General features: G+C 41.0%; 1 protein-coding gene across 3 annotated transcripts; it reads right to left on the bottom strand.

Annotated features, from left to right (window-relative positions):
- Positions 1–383: 383 nt before the first annotated feature.
- IL4R (interleukin 4 receptor) lies at positions 384–12,185 on the bottom strand. 3 transcript variants are annotated; one of them, XM_086472938.1, is made up of 10 exons: positions 12,113–12,185; positions 8,168–8,309; positions 7,141–7,295; positions 5,907–6,061; positions 5,153–5,309; positions 4,258–4,357; positions 3,569–3,638; positions 3,353–3,429; positions 2,467–3,246; positions 384–2,304 (listed from the first exon to the last, which is right to left on the bottom strand). In XM_086472938.1, the coding sequence occupies exons 1-10, from the start codon at positions 12,183–12,185 to the stop codon at positions 966–968; spliced, it is 3,048 nt and encodes a 1,015-aa protein (XP_086329064.1). In that variant the 3' UTR covers positions 384–965. The 3 variants fall into 3 exon arrangements, with proteins under 3 accessions (XP_086329064.1, XP_086329063.1, XP_086329062.1); XM_086472937.1 differs by having other exon boundaries at positions 384–2,327; positions 2,409–3,246; XM_086472936.1 differs by having other exon boundaries at positions 384–3,246.
- Between the last annotated feature and the right edge of the window lie 4,374 nt (positions 12,186–16,559).

Genomic DNA, 16,559 nt, shown 5'->3' on the forward strand with positions numbered 1-16,559 from the left:
GCATTATGGTTTCCTTCTTTACAAATGGCAGTGCAAACAGGGCTTTCTAATTAAGAACACACACATACATTTTAATACACTTGGATGTATATATAGGATAATACCCTAGAAAAGTTCAGAGTCACGAGTAAAACTTTTGGAACAATTATCCAACAAGAAGTATATGGTGCCTTAAAGCTGCAGGCATAATTCCCATTCTGACTGGACAAGAACAAGAAGCTGAAAAAACGCTGCATCAATTTAGGGAGTCTGACCATAAACTGGATAAACTTCCTGGCAAAACACTACTTAGAAATGTCTGATGCCATTTACAGCTGCAGAAGTATGAAGGAACTCTGCTTGCTTCTACAGAATGAGAAAATAATACTCAGTAATAGCACTGCTTAAGCCCAAATGACAGTAATCTTTATTTCAAGTCTTGATTGAGCAAGTATAGAAACATATACCCCATGCTGGGGCTAGGCACACAGGACCTCCCTCCTCCCCTCCCAATAAATAAATTATGGAAGCTGTGGCATGCTGTGTGATGCCGTCAGTGCAAGTCAGTCACTTTCCCTTTGACGTGCACCTACATCCCACATCCAGGTGTGTCAGCACCTTCCACAAGTGCTTCCCAAGCAACACACAGACCCAGGGCAATAACTGCAGGAGCTGTACTAAGAACTCCTACTTTATGCAGCTGCTGCTCACATTCGGAGAACAATCACGGCCAGAAAAACTTCAGCTCTGGCTTTGGCCCCCTGATAGAGCCGTAGCTGCGACTGCTAGATGCTAACCCCTCCTGTCCCCCTGCGCTGCATACCGGCTGCCAGCCCTGCAGCAGGCACGAGTGTTACAACCCACTGAATCCAAGTCTGAATGGCAGCAGCCCTCACTTCAGGCAAGACTGGAAGAACAAGCAACATTTCAATTTGCCATACAGTTTATTTCCAAAGACTGGTTTGGTTCAGTCTTGGCAAGCGTGGTTAGGCTACCTTCATGTAGCAGTTGTCCTCCTCGGCAAGGGCTTGTACAAGTTTCATTTTTTTCTCCTTCTTCCTGTGGCTTTCCCTCAACAGTTCTACTGGCCTTTTTTTAGCTGTAGGTGCCAGGCTGGAACCCTCATTGTGAACGGTGTGAGAATCAGGACAGGAGTTGTCCACAAAATGAGGAGGTGACAACTGGCCAGAGACCAGGAGCTCTGCAGTTTTTCTTTCTAAGTTTAGCCCAGTGCTGCACACTGATTCTTCTGGTAAGCTAGTTGCTGAGCCACACCTCCTGTCTACAGCCTGCTTTATCACCTCTTTATTTTCCCCTGCATTTCCAAGCTTCCTCAAGTGGTTGTGCGTGTGGCAGTGAAAGTCAGTATTTAGTCCGTTTCTGCTGCTTTCTTGCATTCCTTTACCAGTAGAGTTAAAGCTGTTAGGTTTTGTCCCCTTTACAGTTCTTTCTCTACTGTTAAAATCTTGAGAGTTCAGCTCTAACAAGTGCAACAGCTGTTTGTCTCTGCTGGTATTTTCATCTTTGCTACCACTAGACAGCTCATTAGAGTTGATGATCCACAGGCTGCCATCACTGGCCTGTGTGACATTCTCACTGGAGGCTAAACCTGGGACAATGCTGCAGTCAAAACCCTTTACAATCACACATACATGGTCATCTGTCCTATGGCCAGGTTCACAGGTTATGGTATCTGGAGGCGTTTCTCTCAGGTTGTTGTACAAAAGACAAATTAAGGGTTCATACAGTGACCTAGAGATAACCTCACTGTCATTGTCACAGTATGTACCATTACATTTAACTGCATTATCGAAAGGCTGATAACCAGATGGTTGAGGTCCAACAGGGCAAGAAGTTATATTTGCTTTCTTTTGAACATTTTGATACGTTACTTGCTTATGTATTTCTTCCTCTGGTAGGAAGGCTGAAGCGCTGTCATTTGCATGTGTGGAGAAAGATGGAAAATCAGTATGTTCTGAACAGGTGTTTTGAAAATCAAGCTCAGTGCAGGGACATCTGTAGTTGGCATAACATGTCTGATTGGTAGGCGGTTGATAAATTTGTTCTCTGCAGCTAAGTTCTGGTGCCTCTGAAAACTCTGTCAGAGGTGGTGAGGAGCACACATTTTCAAAGCACAGAGGCAGGCTACTGTTAACCATAGACTGAGACATAAGGGTATCAAAGCTCTTATACACAGAGCCACTTGGTTCCTTGAATGCAGACACAAGAATGTCAAAGCTCTTGTATGCAGAACTACAGGGCTCCATGGATGGAGACATAAGGGTGTCAAAGCTCTTGTAAGCAGAACCACAGGGCTCCATGGATGTAGAGATAAGGGTGTCAAAGCTCTTGTAGGCAGAACCACAGGGCTCCATTGATGAAGACATAAAGGTGTCACAGCTCTTGTAGGCAGAATTGCAGGGCTCCACAGAGGGAGAGATAAGGGTGTCAAAGCTCTTATACGCAGAGCTACACAGCCCCATGGATGGTGACACAAGAGTCTCAGAACTCTTGTGCACAGTGGTGCTTATTCTGTCTTTTTTGGTCCCAAAGGATGATTTATTTGGAGATTCCTGGATCAGGAAACATGAGTCATGCTGACTTTCAGAACTGCATGGATAAAGGTTTTGCTGACCCATACGTTGAAGATCTCTTGCATCCAGAGAAGCAGAATTTATGCTGGAGCTCCGATAGCCAGATTCAAAGGATTCTTCTGATTGTTCTGACTTCTTGCTGGCTGTACTACCATTGTAGTCATCTTGAGAGGCTTTGGTGAAAAGGGAGACTGTATGAGACGTACCACATGGCTGCTGACTCTGGGCTGTGCTTTCTTTTGGGTTTTGCTGTGATGGATTTTCCGACTCATGTTTCTCAAAGGTTTTATTCTCACCTATGATGATGTCTGGGTCTTTATTGTCTTGCATGTTGTTTTCATCTGCCAGGAGCTCAGTAAACATGCTAGCTAGTGCATCATTGTGTTCAGCGTGCTCTCTGAAAGCACTGACACTGCTCTCACAAGGCTCAAACATGGTGAGCTGGTCACTAGTCTCTTCCTGGCTCTCAGCCTCAATGTCTGTTACACATTCACAGATTTCTATAGACTCTTCAACCATAACTGTCTCAGGGGTTAAAACCGCACTGCTGCCTTTTGGAAACCACTCTCCAGCCTTGCTGTGGCAACTGCAAGATTTCTCAACATTTCTGATGTTATCTTTTCCCTTGAAGTTTTGGCTTGACAAACTTTGAACCAGACAGTTCTTGCAACTTCTGTTTTTGGAAGTCAAAAGGAAAGGACAGTTAATGCTTATGTAATAAGAAACTATTGTATGCTGTAAAGCAGAGGATTTTTTTTTTCCCCCTTTATCTTACTTACATTTGGTTTTCCATATGACTCTGCTTTAAGTCATGGAAAGGGAACTTAATTTCATCGATGTAGCACAACACTGAAAACTAGTAAAGATACAAATGAGATTTAGGACATATGTGAATTGTATTTAGTACCCCCTGCACTAGCCAGACAATAGCACTTACTACATATTCTACTTCTGGTGATCAGGAAAAGGTATCTTTTGCAAAGCCTTTAAATTACCTTGACATTTTTAACGACCAAATGGCTCTTTGCTGGATTTGGGATTTGATCCCACCATTCTTTCTTCACTCTGCAAGAGAAGAATTAAAATGGCTTTGACTGCCTTTTGGCTTCACCAGTGTACGCTTCCCTCTTCTGTTCTTCCCTCCCTCTGGGCCATCTGCATTGCAGCAACAGGAAGTGCTTGTTCTGTGCATCTGCAAGTGCTGCTTTTCATTAAACTAGTGCAAAGATGTTTATATGTTGGGTGCGTGACTGCTCTGCACAACAAGTGTCACATGTTCTTCTAATAATGTTTGAAATGATGTGCGAAATAGATAGGATCCCACTCTCACATTATCACTAAAAAAATTTAAAAAGAAATACAGATATTTAACCGTCATTACTGGAACTTCAGCAAACACTGCGGTCCATAACTGACAAATGCCAAAACTGCAGCCTGTTTTGGACACTGTAACAAGCCCATTCTAGTAAGATGAATAGAGAATATTCAGTTATCTATTCAGAAAATGCTAGACTGAAACTAATTTGTGTTTATAAAATGTTTGCTCATAGAGAAGGAGATAAAGGAGTTGAGAAAACCCAAAACATTAGCTTCCTGTACTACTAGACATTCAGCTACTCAATAGCAACACTGATACCTGTTCAAACTGCTTCACTATAAAACCTGTGAATTGCATGATACATACTTGGTAAAACAGAAGTAACAAATCACAGATACTGCCATGATCAGTATGCAGGATACAGGAACAGCCATCTGCAGAACGTCTTCAGCTGTTACTTGGTAATCTGTTAAATAAAAACATACATTTACATGTGTATGTGCATATAAATACTGGCAGTACCAAATCCATTGCTCTTCTTTTGCACCTTAAAAAAGTGCTCCTTTGGAGGATGTAAAGTAGAGGCTCCAGCAGATAAACAACAGAACATACACAGCTACCAGTGGCGATGGTGTACGGCACGTCTGAAAGATCACTGCAGGTACTGGATCCAGTTACTATGAGTGTCAGGAGCTGGAAGAGCCAACAAGTACCACGAGGCCATTTGTCAGCTCTCGGGGACAAACCTGTCACACAGCCCCTAAAATGGCATTACTATATCCATTTAGCGCAGTTACGCTTCTTGTCCTCTCTGTTGCTCTTCAGAGATTTTTATACACCCTCAGCCCTCTGACGGTTAAAGTATTGCTTAATTTGCAGTCTAAATATCTCTTGTTCATTTATACCCACTTGCTCTCATGTCAATGTTGTTCTTTAGTTTAAATATCTCTTCTCCTTCCCTGGTGTCTACTTCATGAAATATTTATAGAGAATAAACACATCCCCTTTTAGCCTTTTTTTCACAAGGCTAAACAGTCCAACTTCCCTTGATCTTCTCTTCCTTAGTTTCCCCAGGAGTCCCTTTTTATGTTTAGTCTCTTTGGAAACCTTTACAGACATATCCACAATACACTCAAAAGGATGAAGATGATGATTCCATAACTCTCCTCTGAGATGCGAGCAGCGTGGCATATATGATATGGTTTATAAGACTATACCATCCTTTTAATCAAGCAAGATGCTACTTGTTACAATACTTAACCGTAGTGAAATTCAACTTCTTCACTCCATTCACTCCAGTAGGCTGGGTAGTCTGTGTAGTAACACCTTAGGCTTGCAACGTAATCATAGCCTCTCCTCAAGGAGCTTGCAGTAATTTCAAAGCTTTTTGCCTGGTAGTTAATTGCTTTTACAGAAACCTAAAAAGAAAGTGAGAAAGTTCACTTTGATTTCTTTATGAGGTGAAGGGTTAGTGACAGCAATTAACTAACAATAGTGTTATGTGTTTCAGTGACCTTTCACAAATAAACAAACGAATGACTGTATTTCTAATCTGCTGTGCATGATACTGCATTTTGTTGTCATGAGCGGGTGGTATTTGTGACATGCCACCATGCATTTTCTTCACCTCCCGAAAGCAGCCCAGCCCTAAAGTGCTGGATTGTTCAGGAGGGTGTCTGAAATGCCTCAAGTATGCCACGGAGCCATGAACAGCCTCTAGCTTCCTGATGTCTAAGGAGCAAACGAAGTTCATGGAACTGAAGCATAGTATTTTCAATCTCTGCCCTGTCTACTGTGAGCAGAAGACCATTTTGGGGTGGCAGAAGAGTTTCAATCTTTTAAAGCCAAGCTGAACACCTTGGGGCAACACGTCCTGTGGCAAGTGTGTGATCAGGAGCATTGTGGGACTTGCCCTTGCACCACTATTCATTAAATTGTTTCAGGACTTTTCAGAGGACTTTTTAAACCTGAAAGCTCCGGAGAGACAGAAAATGAAGAGACTGGCTGTCTCTTACCTCTGTCGGGTGCTGCTTCCTCCAGTATTTCACTTCATAGATGACCGGCTGTCCAGAGAGCATGGATGGAGGAGAGTAGCTCTCCTCCCAGCTCAGATTGAAATTACCATTTTCAGCTTTCTCAATGGCAAGATTTTGGGGGGGCCTTGGCTTAACTGTGTGTTAAAAAATACAATTCAGGAGAACATGGCAATGGGAAAGCACTGAGGGACAGAAGCAGAGATAAACATTCACCAGAGGCCAGAATCTCATCTCAGTCAATGCATTTAGCCCTTTTCACTACGCTGTAGCACAAGGATACAGAGGCCGAAACAGAGCAATGGCAAGGTATTCATTAACAAGCACTCAATCTTCAAGCTGGCTGAACAAACCGCGAGCTCAGCCTTTCGGTGCACTGGATGCAGCTTTCAGCCTGGAAAAATGGGAATAGCCTGCACCCTCACAATAGCATGCTGTGCCATGGGATAGGCACAGAGCTTCTGACAACTTTGCAGCCAGGCTGTCCTGGCTACCTGTCTCAGAAACTGATGCAGGCTCCTGCTTACTCTGCTGATAAGCAGCAGCAACAACAGAGTGTTCTGAAAAGAACCAGCTCATCGATGCAGATGAATGCCTGCCTAAGGTATGTGAATGATTTCTCTGAGTGTTTGAGGTGACAAACGTTACAAACAAGCACACTGTTTTAAACAAACTAGATGCCTACAAGAGACATCAACCCATGTATCTCTGCTCTGTCCTGTGAAAGAGCAGAGTTAAGTTTTTATCACTGGTTGTTATAATCCAACAGCAATTATTGTAAAAATCTCTGTTCAGGGTGATGATTCAACTAGCATGAAAAATCAGAGCATGACAGAGACAAGAATAGAAGAAATTTCAGTAGGGATCGCCTAGTGTCTTTCTAGAAACTGGAAGTAGCACATTCCTCTTCATCCCTGAATTCCATAGCCACAAGTAAAATGCACTAAAGATATGTCTAAGCCCCCAAACTACCGCTGGCTGGCAGCTGAGAAGGTACAGCTAGAGGAAGAATCAATCTGTGCTTGCCCCGTTACTTATTTCCTTAAGAATCTACTCCAGAATCAGGTTTCTAAGCCAAACAGAGTGTGCATTTAGGCCCGCATGGCACTCTTCACCTCTGATAAGGAGAAACTGTTCCAGTGACATGAATGAGGAGTTAGCTAGCATGGCCAGCATGGAACCAGGTGTCCTGGTGACAAAGTGAACAGTTTCTTACCAACCAGGGCTGGTGTAACACTGTAATTCCACGTCTCAGTCCCATTGAACTGTAGAGCTAGAATATACGTGAGGCCTGATACAAAATACTCCTGACGTATTGTGCAAGTGCACCTTAAACTGTCTTCTCCATTCTCAGGGACACACACATGGTTTCTGAAAAACAGGCAGAAAAATTATATGATGTTTAGAAAGTGTGGCACACTATTTCTTGAAAAAGTGAAATCAAGCTTCCCAATGTGTAGAGCTAATCAAATCTGAGACAAACAAGCTCAGCTCCTAGAAACATTTAGCACAAACAAATACAAACCAAAACTGAGCTCCCCCAAACTCGCGAACAACCCACCTCCCCAAACACCCCTTCGATATCTGTATCACACAAATTAAAAACTTGACAGAAAGGCTAAGGATTAATCCCAAGAGGAACAATTAACACCGTTCCTCTTCAACCTCTGAAGGAGTGGACTTGCAGCTTGCTAGTATAGAAGCAGGTTTACTACAGTGTACAAAGTGAGGTTATTTGGATGTCTGTGTGGAGAAATCATATGACGAGGAACTGGAAAGCCCAGATTCATCTGCCTTTGTAGGAGATGACTGGCCTTGCTGCAGAACAGGAGCAACAGTCTGTGTTTGAACACGGAGTTAGACTGTATGCAGACATAATCACCTGGGTTCCAGGGGAGAGTACCTTTCACACAGGCTACAGACTGGTAAATCAGGTAAGATTTCTCCTGAAGGAGGCAAAATTATGCATGAAATGAAGGCTAGGAAAACTTGCAGGAGCCCTACCACTCCTACAAGCAGGACTTGATCACTCCTCTGTACTAAGAGAGGTCTGCAGAAGACTAGATCACTGAACAGAGCATGCTGTTAATTGCAGCAACCTATTTTCCTCCTGGCAAGATGAATAATCTGGATTACATTTTGTCCCAGACACCAATGGTAGAGGGAGGGAATCAAAGCTGATAATGGCTATAGGATATATGAAGTTCCAACAATGATAATGTAACACCTTATTAAACACTTACAGCGAAAAACCAAATTCCTTCCTGTAGAAGAGCAGGAATTCTTTGGAGCAGTTAGTTTGTCCAGGCACCTTCCAGTGACAAACCAGCTCTTTGTCATAGTCAGTGAAGCACGCAAATTCCTGTACATGTCCTGCAGCCATAACTAGGGAGAAGCAGCACATGATGAGAAGCAAGAGAATCAAAAGCATAAATTGGACTAAGCAGAAACATTAACTTTTCCATCTAAACAGAGCTACCAACCTCCTATAAATTAAGTAAAAGCATTGGTATTTTTCGTGTTCTGGGTAAATGGTAAGAGATGTATGTCACCAAATGTCTCCACCTTTCTGGAGACAACATCTATGGTCTTGGAGAGGAAGAAGGTCTGCAGTAGTAATATTGAAACAGAAAGGCACAACTCATCCAACACAGTCTTCCAAGAACAGAAAATCTGATTCCAATAGCTCTATCTAAAACACATCAACATTTAATTATAAAACAACATCATGCTACGTGTTAATACAAAAGGTTCAAAATCCAAAATGAAGACAATCAACAGTCAGACCAAGATCCATGGCTGAAGGCATGTACTCACGCTTTATCTACAGTGGTTCTAAGCTTCCCACATGCATGCCCTCTGCCTCTCCAGAGCAGTGCCCCATTGCCTATAATAAGGCCTTCCTGTCACAGGCTTTCTTCTAGTATACACCTTTTCTTAATTTCATGCAGTATTTCCTGTTCTGTCTTCTACTTTTCATTGTTATGATAGTGTTTGGGGACCTGAAGAGATTTGGGGTCACATTGTTCCAGGCACTGAAGAGGGTACAGAAAAGCCAAAACTCCCAATGTTCACATTTATCATCTCTTTCACGGGCAGTGTTTAAGAAAAAATAGACAACACTGGTGAAAATATCTTTGTTAGCACTGGAAAGGGAAATGGAATATATAATCCTCAGTATCCCTTCCAGCCTCATTTTCCATTATTTCAATGCACTCCCCATGAGTGAAACAAGGAACAAGAAGAGTAGGAACTATGTGACAGTAAGGTCATGCTGTTATTAGAACTAACAGCGTGCCAAACGTGGTACTGGACTGTGGTAATTTCTAAAGGAAGCAGTCAGAAATAGCTAATATTTTCATCATCCCAGACAATTCTTAGCATTCTTTGATGTTTGACTTCTCTGTTGTTGGTAAATATCAGCAATATCTCCCTTTTCTTGCACAAGCTGTACAGATCTAAATCCTCTCCTGTCCTACATCTCAACTCCCTGTCAGAATTTAGCTTTGGCTAGCTATTAGAATCCTATTACTTGGTATTTTTCTGACAGTTTCCTAAGGAATTCTGCTAGAAGGTTCCTGTGGCAATTATACAAGGGCCAATTTTGTTTACACAGCCCAGCATGTTACTACCTCTCCGTTCTTGTCATTTACATTGCAAATTTAAGATTAAGTTGCCAACAATTCACATCCTGTAAGGTCCTTGTCCTTCAGACACTGCTGCTTCACAGGCTTATTCTTTCCAATGGGTACCTAAGTTTCAGATTATTCCTCCCAAGCAAAAACTTTTGTTGTCAAAAATACCTAATACCACTTTATCCTTCCTACATTTCTACTTTTCTGTAGTCCACTTGTGTTATTTACTCTGATATAACTTCTGCATAGTCTGATACAGTACAGTATCTGCAAATGTAGCAAAGATGACTGTCAGATGCCTTTTAGAGGACATGATACATAACATACAACAGGACCTACCACCAGACCCGCTGGTACCTCAATAAAAACCCGACTCAAACAAACAATTGTTTAGTACTGTCAGTTGCATGGTCTTTTGCCCTCACTAAAATCCATACATGACTTCCTCTCCCCTTTCAAAAAGGCCTCCCACAAAACTTGACTACAGAGCAGTCGTGGATCACGAGTAAGCTCAACAACCTTACGGTGGCTCGCTTACACAAATGAGGATGCACAGCAAAGTCAAGGAACCATTTTAAAATTCTATAAAAATCATAATCAAAATTGTCTGGTATATTGACTGGTTATAAACCTAGAACTGATTGCAGCTCACGGTTTCATTACTGTTCAAATATTTAGAAAATGTTTTGGCTTAGTTAGTAAGGCTAGGTATTTATCTTGTAGATAAGAACTATCACTTCTGGATGGCAGCACCCCATTTAGTTCCCTTTTGTTCTATATGGTCCCTAATTCTTCAAAAAAACCCAAGAATCATCGGAAGAGCAGCAAGTTAAAGATTAAGCTTCTGCAATAGTGTAACAGTCAGACTGCTCATTTATTTTAAAAGAGCTATTCATCCTGTTGCTGCTGTTTATATTTGGCTGCCATTTGTACTTTCATTGTTAGTTTCTTTTTTTTCCCCCACTTTAAGATGCACTTTTAAAAGGAGTACTAACAATTTAAGCTCTTTAAAGACAAATGTCATTATTTTTCAGTGTTAACAATCTCACACTTTTAACAACATTTCATCTAAACAAAGCTCTTCCTGCTGTGTTAAGCCATGATGATTAGCAGCTTTACTTTATCTTGCCTTTCAGTGTCCTCATGTCTTTCCAGAACTCTAAATTATCTTCTGTACTCTCTTCCTGTGACCTTCTCCCTTTCCATCTCTGCTACACTGTATTTTTTTAAATCTCAGATATTTGAGAATTTCCTTTTGAAACCACATAGAGTACAGAGTTTGTTTTCAGTTCGTGTAGTTAAAAAACGGAACTGAAATACTGGATTTCTTTTTTTAATCCTCAACTAGAATACCATGCTGAAGAAACTTGAAACAGGTAGTTAACTAGGGAAAAAAAAAAAAAAAAATCTGTAAAACTAAACCTTGATAAAGATCATTTACAGAACATGGGATTAGCTAGATCAGATGACCCAGCCAATGCACTCTCACAAACCTTGATCCTTCTAATTCATATTCTACTATTTCATAGTATATAAAGTAGCCAATAAACCTTCTTTTTTAGAGATAGACTATTTTAAAAGTTATTTTTATTATTTTGCTTTGCCTTTTTTTTTTTTTAAAAAACACCAAAAACCAACAACAAAAAACCCAAACAACCACCCCCCCCCAACCTGTAGACTACTCTGGAACTACTTAAAAACTACAGCAGAACGTAAGATTCATTTTCCAGCTAATAAAAACGCATGTCAGAAAACATGATTTTATATATCTAACTTGTCTTTAAAATCAAATATCATAAAAGATACAAAGAAAAAAAAACATTTTAATATCCAGGCCCTGCCAGCTGAACTTCAAAAAAATAACCATCAGCTAACAAGCAGCATTAAGACTTAAGGCAGCTACATGTCCTGCCAGACCGAAAGAACAGCGTGGTGAAGAACACGCAGGACATCCCATGTCTGCCATCTGCCCCTGGACAGGCACAAGGCAGAGCACGTGATGTCTGACAGCAAGTGCCTACAAAATTTGTTCAAATCCTGTCAACTGACTTTTCCAAGTTAGCAATTCTGCACGCTTTGGAGAACGCAAACTGACAGATGCCCTTTAACAGCAGATCTATAGGCTCTATCTCAGGAGCACAGCTCCCTCAAGGTCCCGTATGGTCAACGGTGGCAGTTATGAAAACGAGCAAACGAGAGACTATGCTTTCTGCTCCTAAGGGATTTCTACAGAGATGTCCCTGGGTCACTGTGAGCACCCAGTTTGCAGCAAGGTGTCTGATAGAGACCAGACAATGGGGGAGCAGGGAGATGACTTTCCAAACCTCAGTTTCTCTTTCCTGCAAATTACTATTTCTTTCTTGCCCCTACGGAAAAGGTCAAATAAAAAGAATAAAAAGAAAATTTATTCATTCTAGTACACAGATATTTCTGGCATTTGAAGTGACACATTTTATATTAGTTAATTCATGGTCACAGCGCTGCCTACTAGTCACAGGCAAATGCTGCAAACAAAAACTTCGGTATAGTAATTTAAAACACTGACAAACGTACCTTCATTTGTTGTATATGAAAAGAAAAGGATCCACAGGGTATGCAGTGCAGTACTTGGGAGTCTTGCCATCATTGGCAGTAGCCAGGTGCAGTAGGACAAGCTGCGCTGAAATTCTGCCAACAGAAAACATTATTATAACCTTACATCAGTGTCCCAGTTAGGGTAAGGGCGTTGTTCTTCCTACCACTCTGCTAGATGCTGGGATTCAGATCCCCTGCAGTGCTTGATCCCCCTAAAGCTCACGCATGGAACAACAAGAAGTGCAGAAGAATAAGGATAACACAAATGAGCTATCAGACTTTTCTGCAAAGTTTTAATTATGGAGGATACTAATTTACATTGGCAGTGCACCTACTCTTTTAGCTACTAGAAAAGCAAAGCTGCTAGTATGTGAGACATTAAAGGGGTAAGCACTACACCAAAATCCTTGACAATCAACACGTCACCAAAGCCCTATGACTCCACTCAGATGACTGAAAGAATTTCAGAGTGAAGCCCCTGATCTATTGACTAGAAAGTTTCCCCCAAGTCCTAGCACCAGTACCCTAGATAAGAGTATCATCCTCTTGAAAAAGTTCTTAGTAAAGACCTCTAAGCCTTGCTTCAACAGAATGTAGAAGGATTAAACAGTAAGTCATTAGAAAGAAGATGTAAAACACATACCTAATTATGACACAACCAGCACAATTTCGGGGAAGGAAAGTTATGCAGCTTTTACATATTAGAATTCTTTAACCATAGCAAAGCTGCATAAGTAAACTAAAACCAGATGAAATAATTTAAGATTTTCAAAAAACTTACTTCCACAAGATTTGTTTGCTGATGCAATGTAGTGACATAGCGGAAGATCATATTCTGAATTAAATACGGCTACCAGCTTTCATGTCACTAGAAACATGTGTGAAACATTTAAAATTTTGGAAAACTTGTAGGTAAAGTCATGTTAACTAATATGGAACTACCATGACTCTGCATTCAGTAGAGAGAGGGATAAAACTTGTTCAGCAGCACATTTGTCTGTTAATACACAACTCTTTTGTCCCTTCCTCTCACGTGCTTGGTATGTTCTAATCTCCAAGGCCGGACGCAGTGTTCTTACTACCTGCGTGCTACAGTGGCTCTGCCTACATCTGCACAGCTCCCAGGTGGCACGTTGTTTTTGATTTCAAAGCCTCATGATTCTGTGTGACTTAGTAAAGAAGAGAGAATTTCTCAGAAGATCTGCTTTAGCAGGAGGGTGGAGTTGAGCTTTCTGCAGAAGCTTTGATAGAGTTTGAAGTAGAAGGGACAGTTGAAACGTATTTGTTGATGGTGGTTCAACACCCTCTGCTCCAACTACAGCGGTAGAAAAACTTTTGACACTTCCAACAGATTTGAGTTTCACCAGCACACAATACAAAAGGAACTGGCAAGGGATCAGCAACTCTGCTGCAGTATAAACATGTTAAGTGATTAGCTTAGGAAAAATGTAATGAACTTTTGGAAGTATGCATGTGGGCACTATCTACATGTAAGGACATGCAGCCTCAAAGGCATGCTACCAAATCCACATTCCTGCAAATAACTCCTATAAAACTGGGAAGATTTTCAAGCACAGCTGCTGAATATTTGTTGTCAAATATTCAAATAGCATAAGGTCGGCAAAAGACACTCTTTTCTCAGTTGAGTAAGGGACAGAAAAAACACCTTTTTTATAAAGAACACCACAGCTTTCATTGATAAATATACTCATGTAAATCAAGCTATTGTGAAATGTAGCAACAGAATCCTATTTTTTTTTTTTTAATAAATTTAGAAGCACTTCACTTATGATCAATCTTTACTTCAGTATGTCAGATTCAGCTCCAAGGCAGTTAGCACATAATCCAAGTTTCTGTGCTTGTCAGAAAAGTCACATTTAATGATACTGTATTTCTTCCATTCTCATGCATGACTGACCACTCTTTAAAACAAGCTTCTAAAGATCAAACATGGAAAATTTCAGTCTTAGAGGTTAAGGGATAAGAACATTGTTAGCGAAAACAGAAGATTAGACTGGAAACTCTTTTGTGACCTTCTCTGAGGCAGTTACTGCTCATCTAGTAAAAAATGACATAGTTGAAAGACAAATTTCTCATAAATGCTCAAGAAAACTATTACTCAAGAGCTGAGCTTTTCGCATTTTAGGAACAGACAAAACATGACTGAGCATGGCAATAAATTTTTTGAAAAGAACACAAGTGCCTTTGCTTCTGCTCAGAAAAAAAAAAGGGGGCAAACTGCTCTAGTGCGCGTGTATATATATATATATATATAAAAATAATCCTTCTTCTTTTCCTCCTTTTTCCTGGAATTCCCAAGAGAGGAAGTGTTTGCTTTCCAGCCCACTGTTAAGTAACACTGTTGCATGACTGGAGTTCCAAGAAACTCTTAAAACTTTGGCAGACAATCCTGCATCACATAAGCATGTACGAATCGGCAGACGGCAGAACAAAAGTATCTCCCCTGTTGAAGTAAAGATCTGTGTATGCTGATAAAAACAGTTAACCCATAGCTCAAATGAAACTGCAAACTGGTTTCGTAAATAAGAGTAGTGGACTATAAATCCAAAGGGAGAAAAATTTATCATGGCAATAGCTTTCCTGTCTGTTAGCTCTTAAGTTTGTCTTTATATCAGATAATGAAACACCAATCTTAAAGTATGTAACGCATACAGAGAGTACTAAATCACAGCAAAGCTTGTAACGTCTATGTATTTGAGGAAAGTAAGGTGTAAAAGACGTAAGTGACTTCCCAACACTACAGAAGAAATCTCTATTGGGGCTAGAAGCAGGTCTATGTGATCACAAGTTACATGCTTTGATCATTTATCATTTCTATCTCTTGAAAAAAAATAAAATTATGCTATTTAAAATATTTCATTTACTATGGAGCCCCCAACACAACGCAGACATGGAGTTGCTGGAGCAAGTCCAGAGGAGGGCTACCAAGATGGTCAGAGAGTTGGACCACCTTTCCTACGAGGACAGGCTGAGAGAGTTGGGCTTGCTCAGCCTGGAAAACAGAAGGCTCCAGGGAGACCTTAGAGTGGCCTTCCAGTACCTGAAGGGGGCCTACAGGAAGGCTGGGGAGGGACTTTTTACAAGGGCCTGCAGTGACAGGACCAGGGGTAATGGTTGGGAGCTGGGAGAGAGCAGGTTTAGACTAGATACAAGGAACAAGTCCTTCACCCTGAGGGTGGTGAGGCACTGGAACAGGTTGCCTGAGGAAGCTGTGGATGCTCCATCCCTGGAAGTGTTCAAGTCCAGGTTGGATGGAGCCTTGAGCAACGTGGTCTAGTGGGAGGTGTCCCTGTCATGGCAGGGGGGTTGGAACTAGATGGTCTTTGAGGTCACTTGCAATCCATTCTATGATACTATCAAGAAAAACAGTAACTCGGAGTAACTCATGTCCAAAGACAGGCAACAGTAATTTCTCCGTAAGACACTTTAGTCTACCTTTGCTGCAACTGAACAGGTAAAGGACCACCCCCTATTTTAAAACTGTCTCTTTTTAAAATTAAAGTACATCTTGTCTTATTCTTTCTGGTTTAAAACATTGGCTGTATTGCAGACTAAAATGAGATAAGCAGTATATAGCAAAGTAAAAGTTCATAAACTGATCTTGTATCAGAATTTGAAAAGAAAAAAGTTAGCGAGTAACTTCCATCTTTTTTATTGCTGCTTTTAACTGGTTTCTGTTCTAAGTGCCTCTACAAAATGGCAGACCTACGGGAACGTAACTCCTAATACCTACTCTTTGACACGCAACATGACTGTCAGAGGCAACTGCACCAAGTGTGCGTAGGGCGCAAAGTGTAGGCGTCTCAGACAAGTGGCTTTTCACAAGAATTTGGAAGCTGAGGAGAGAGTCCTGTACACTGCATTAAGGAGCTGGTTTAGATGGAAGGGTAGACTGGAAGATATTTAGAAGTTACAACAATTAAGGATGGCAACTTAGGTCAACGAAGGGCTGAAAGATAAAATTCAACAGTTCCCACTTTGTGTTATTAAACTGAGCAGTAAACCATTCCCATATGCTTCTTTGCTGTTTATTTAATAAACCAGTGTGTTAACGCTACCTCTTCTTGCCGAGGCTACTACAGCGTGTTGGGTAAGCAGAAACTCAAATCCCTGCCAGGTCCTTAGATCATGGATTCTGTAGTGGGGAGGCTTTCTCCCATTTTTTTTATCTTAAAGGGCATAACACACATATTATTGCTTATCTAACACAGTATTTCCTGCCTCACTGTATGATCGCCCAAGAAGGAATTTAACTTCAGAACAGTGGATTTTAAAGGAGCAAGACATTCTTTCCTATTCGTTTTAAACGAGTAATTTCACTAATATTTTAATGTCATCCTTGTTCCACAAATTCCTTCACATAGTTTGGGATACTTAGCAATAATGCAACTTTATGCAAGAACAT

Source organism: Leptosomus discolor, chromosome 14, assembly GCF_034619465.1.
Source record: "Leptosomus discolor isolate bLepDis1 chromosome 14, bLepDis1.hap2, whole genome shotgun sequence".
In the NCBI taxonomy this organism is placed as follows: domain Eukaryota; kingdom Metazoa; phylum Chordata; class Aves; order Leptosomiformes; family Leptosomidae; genus Leptosomus; species Leptosomus discolor.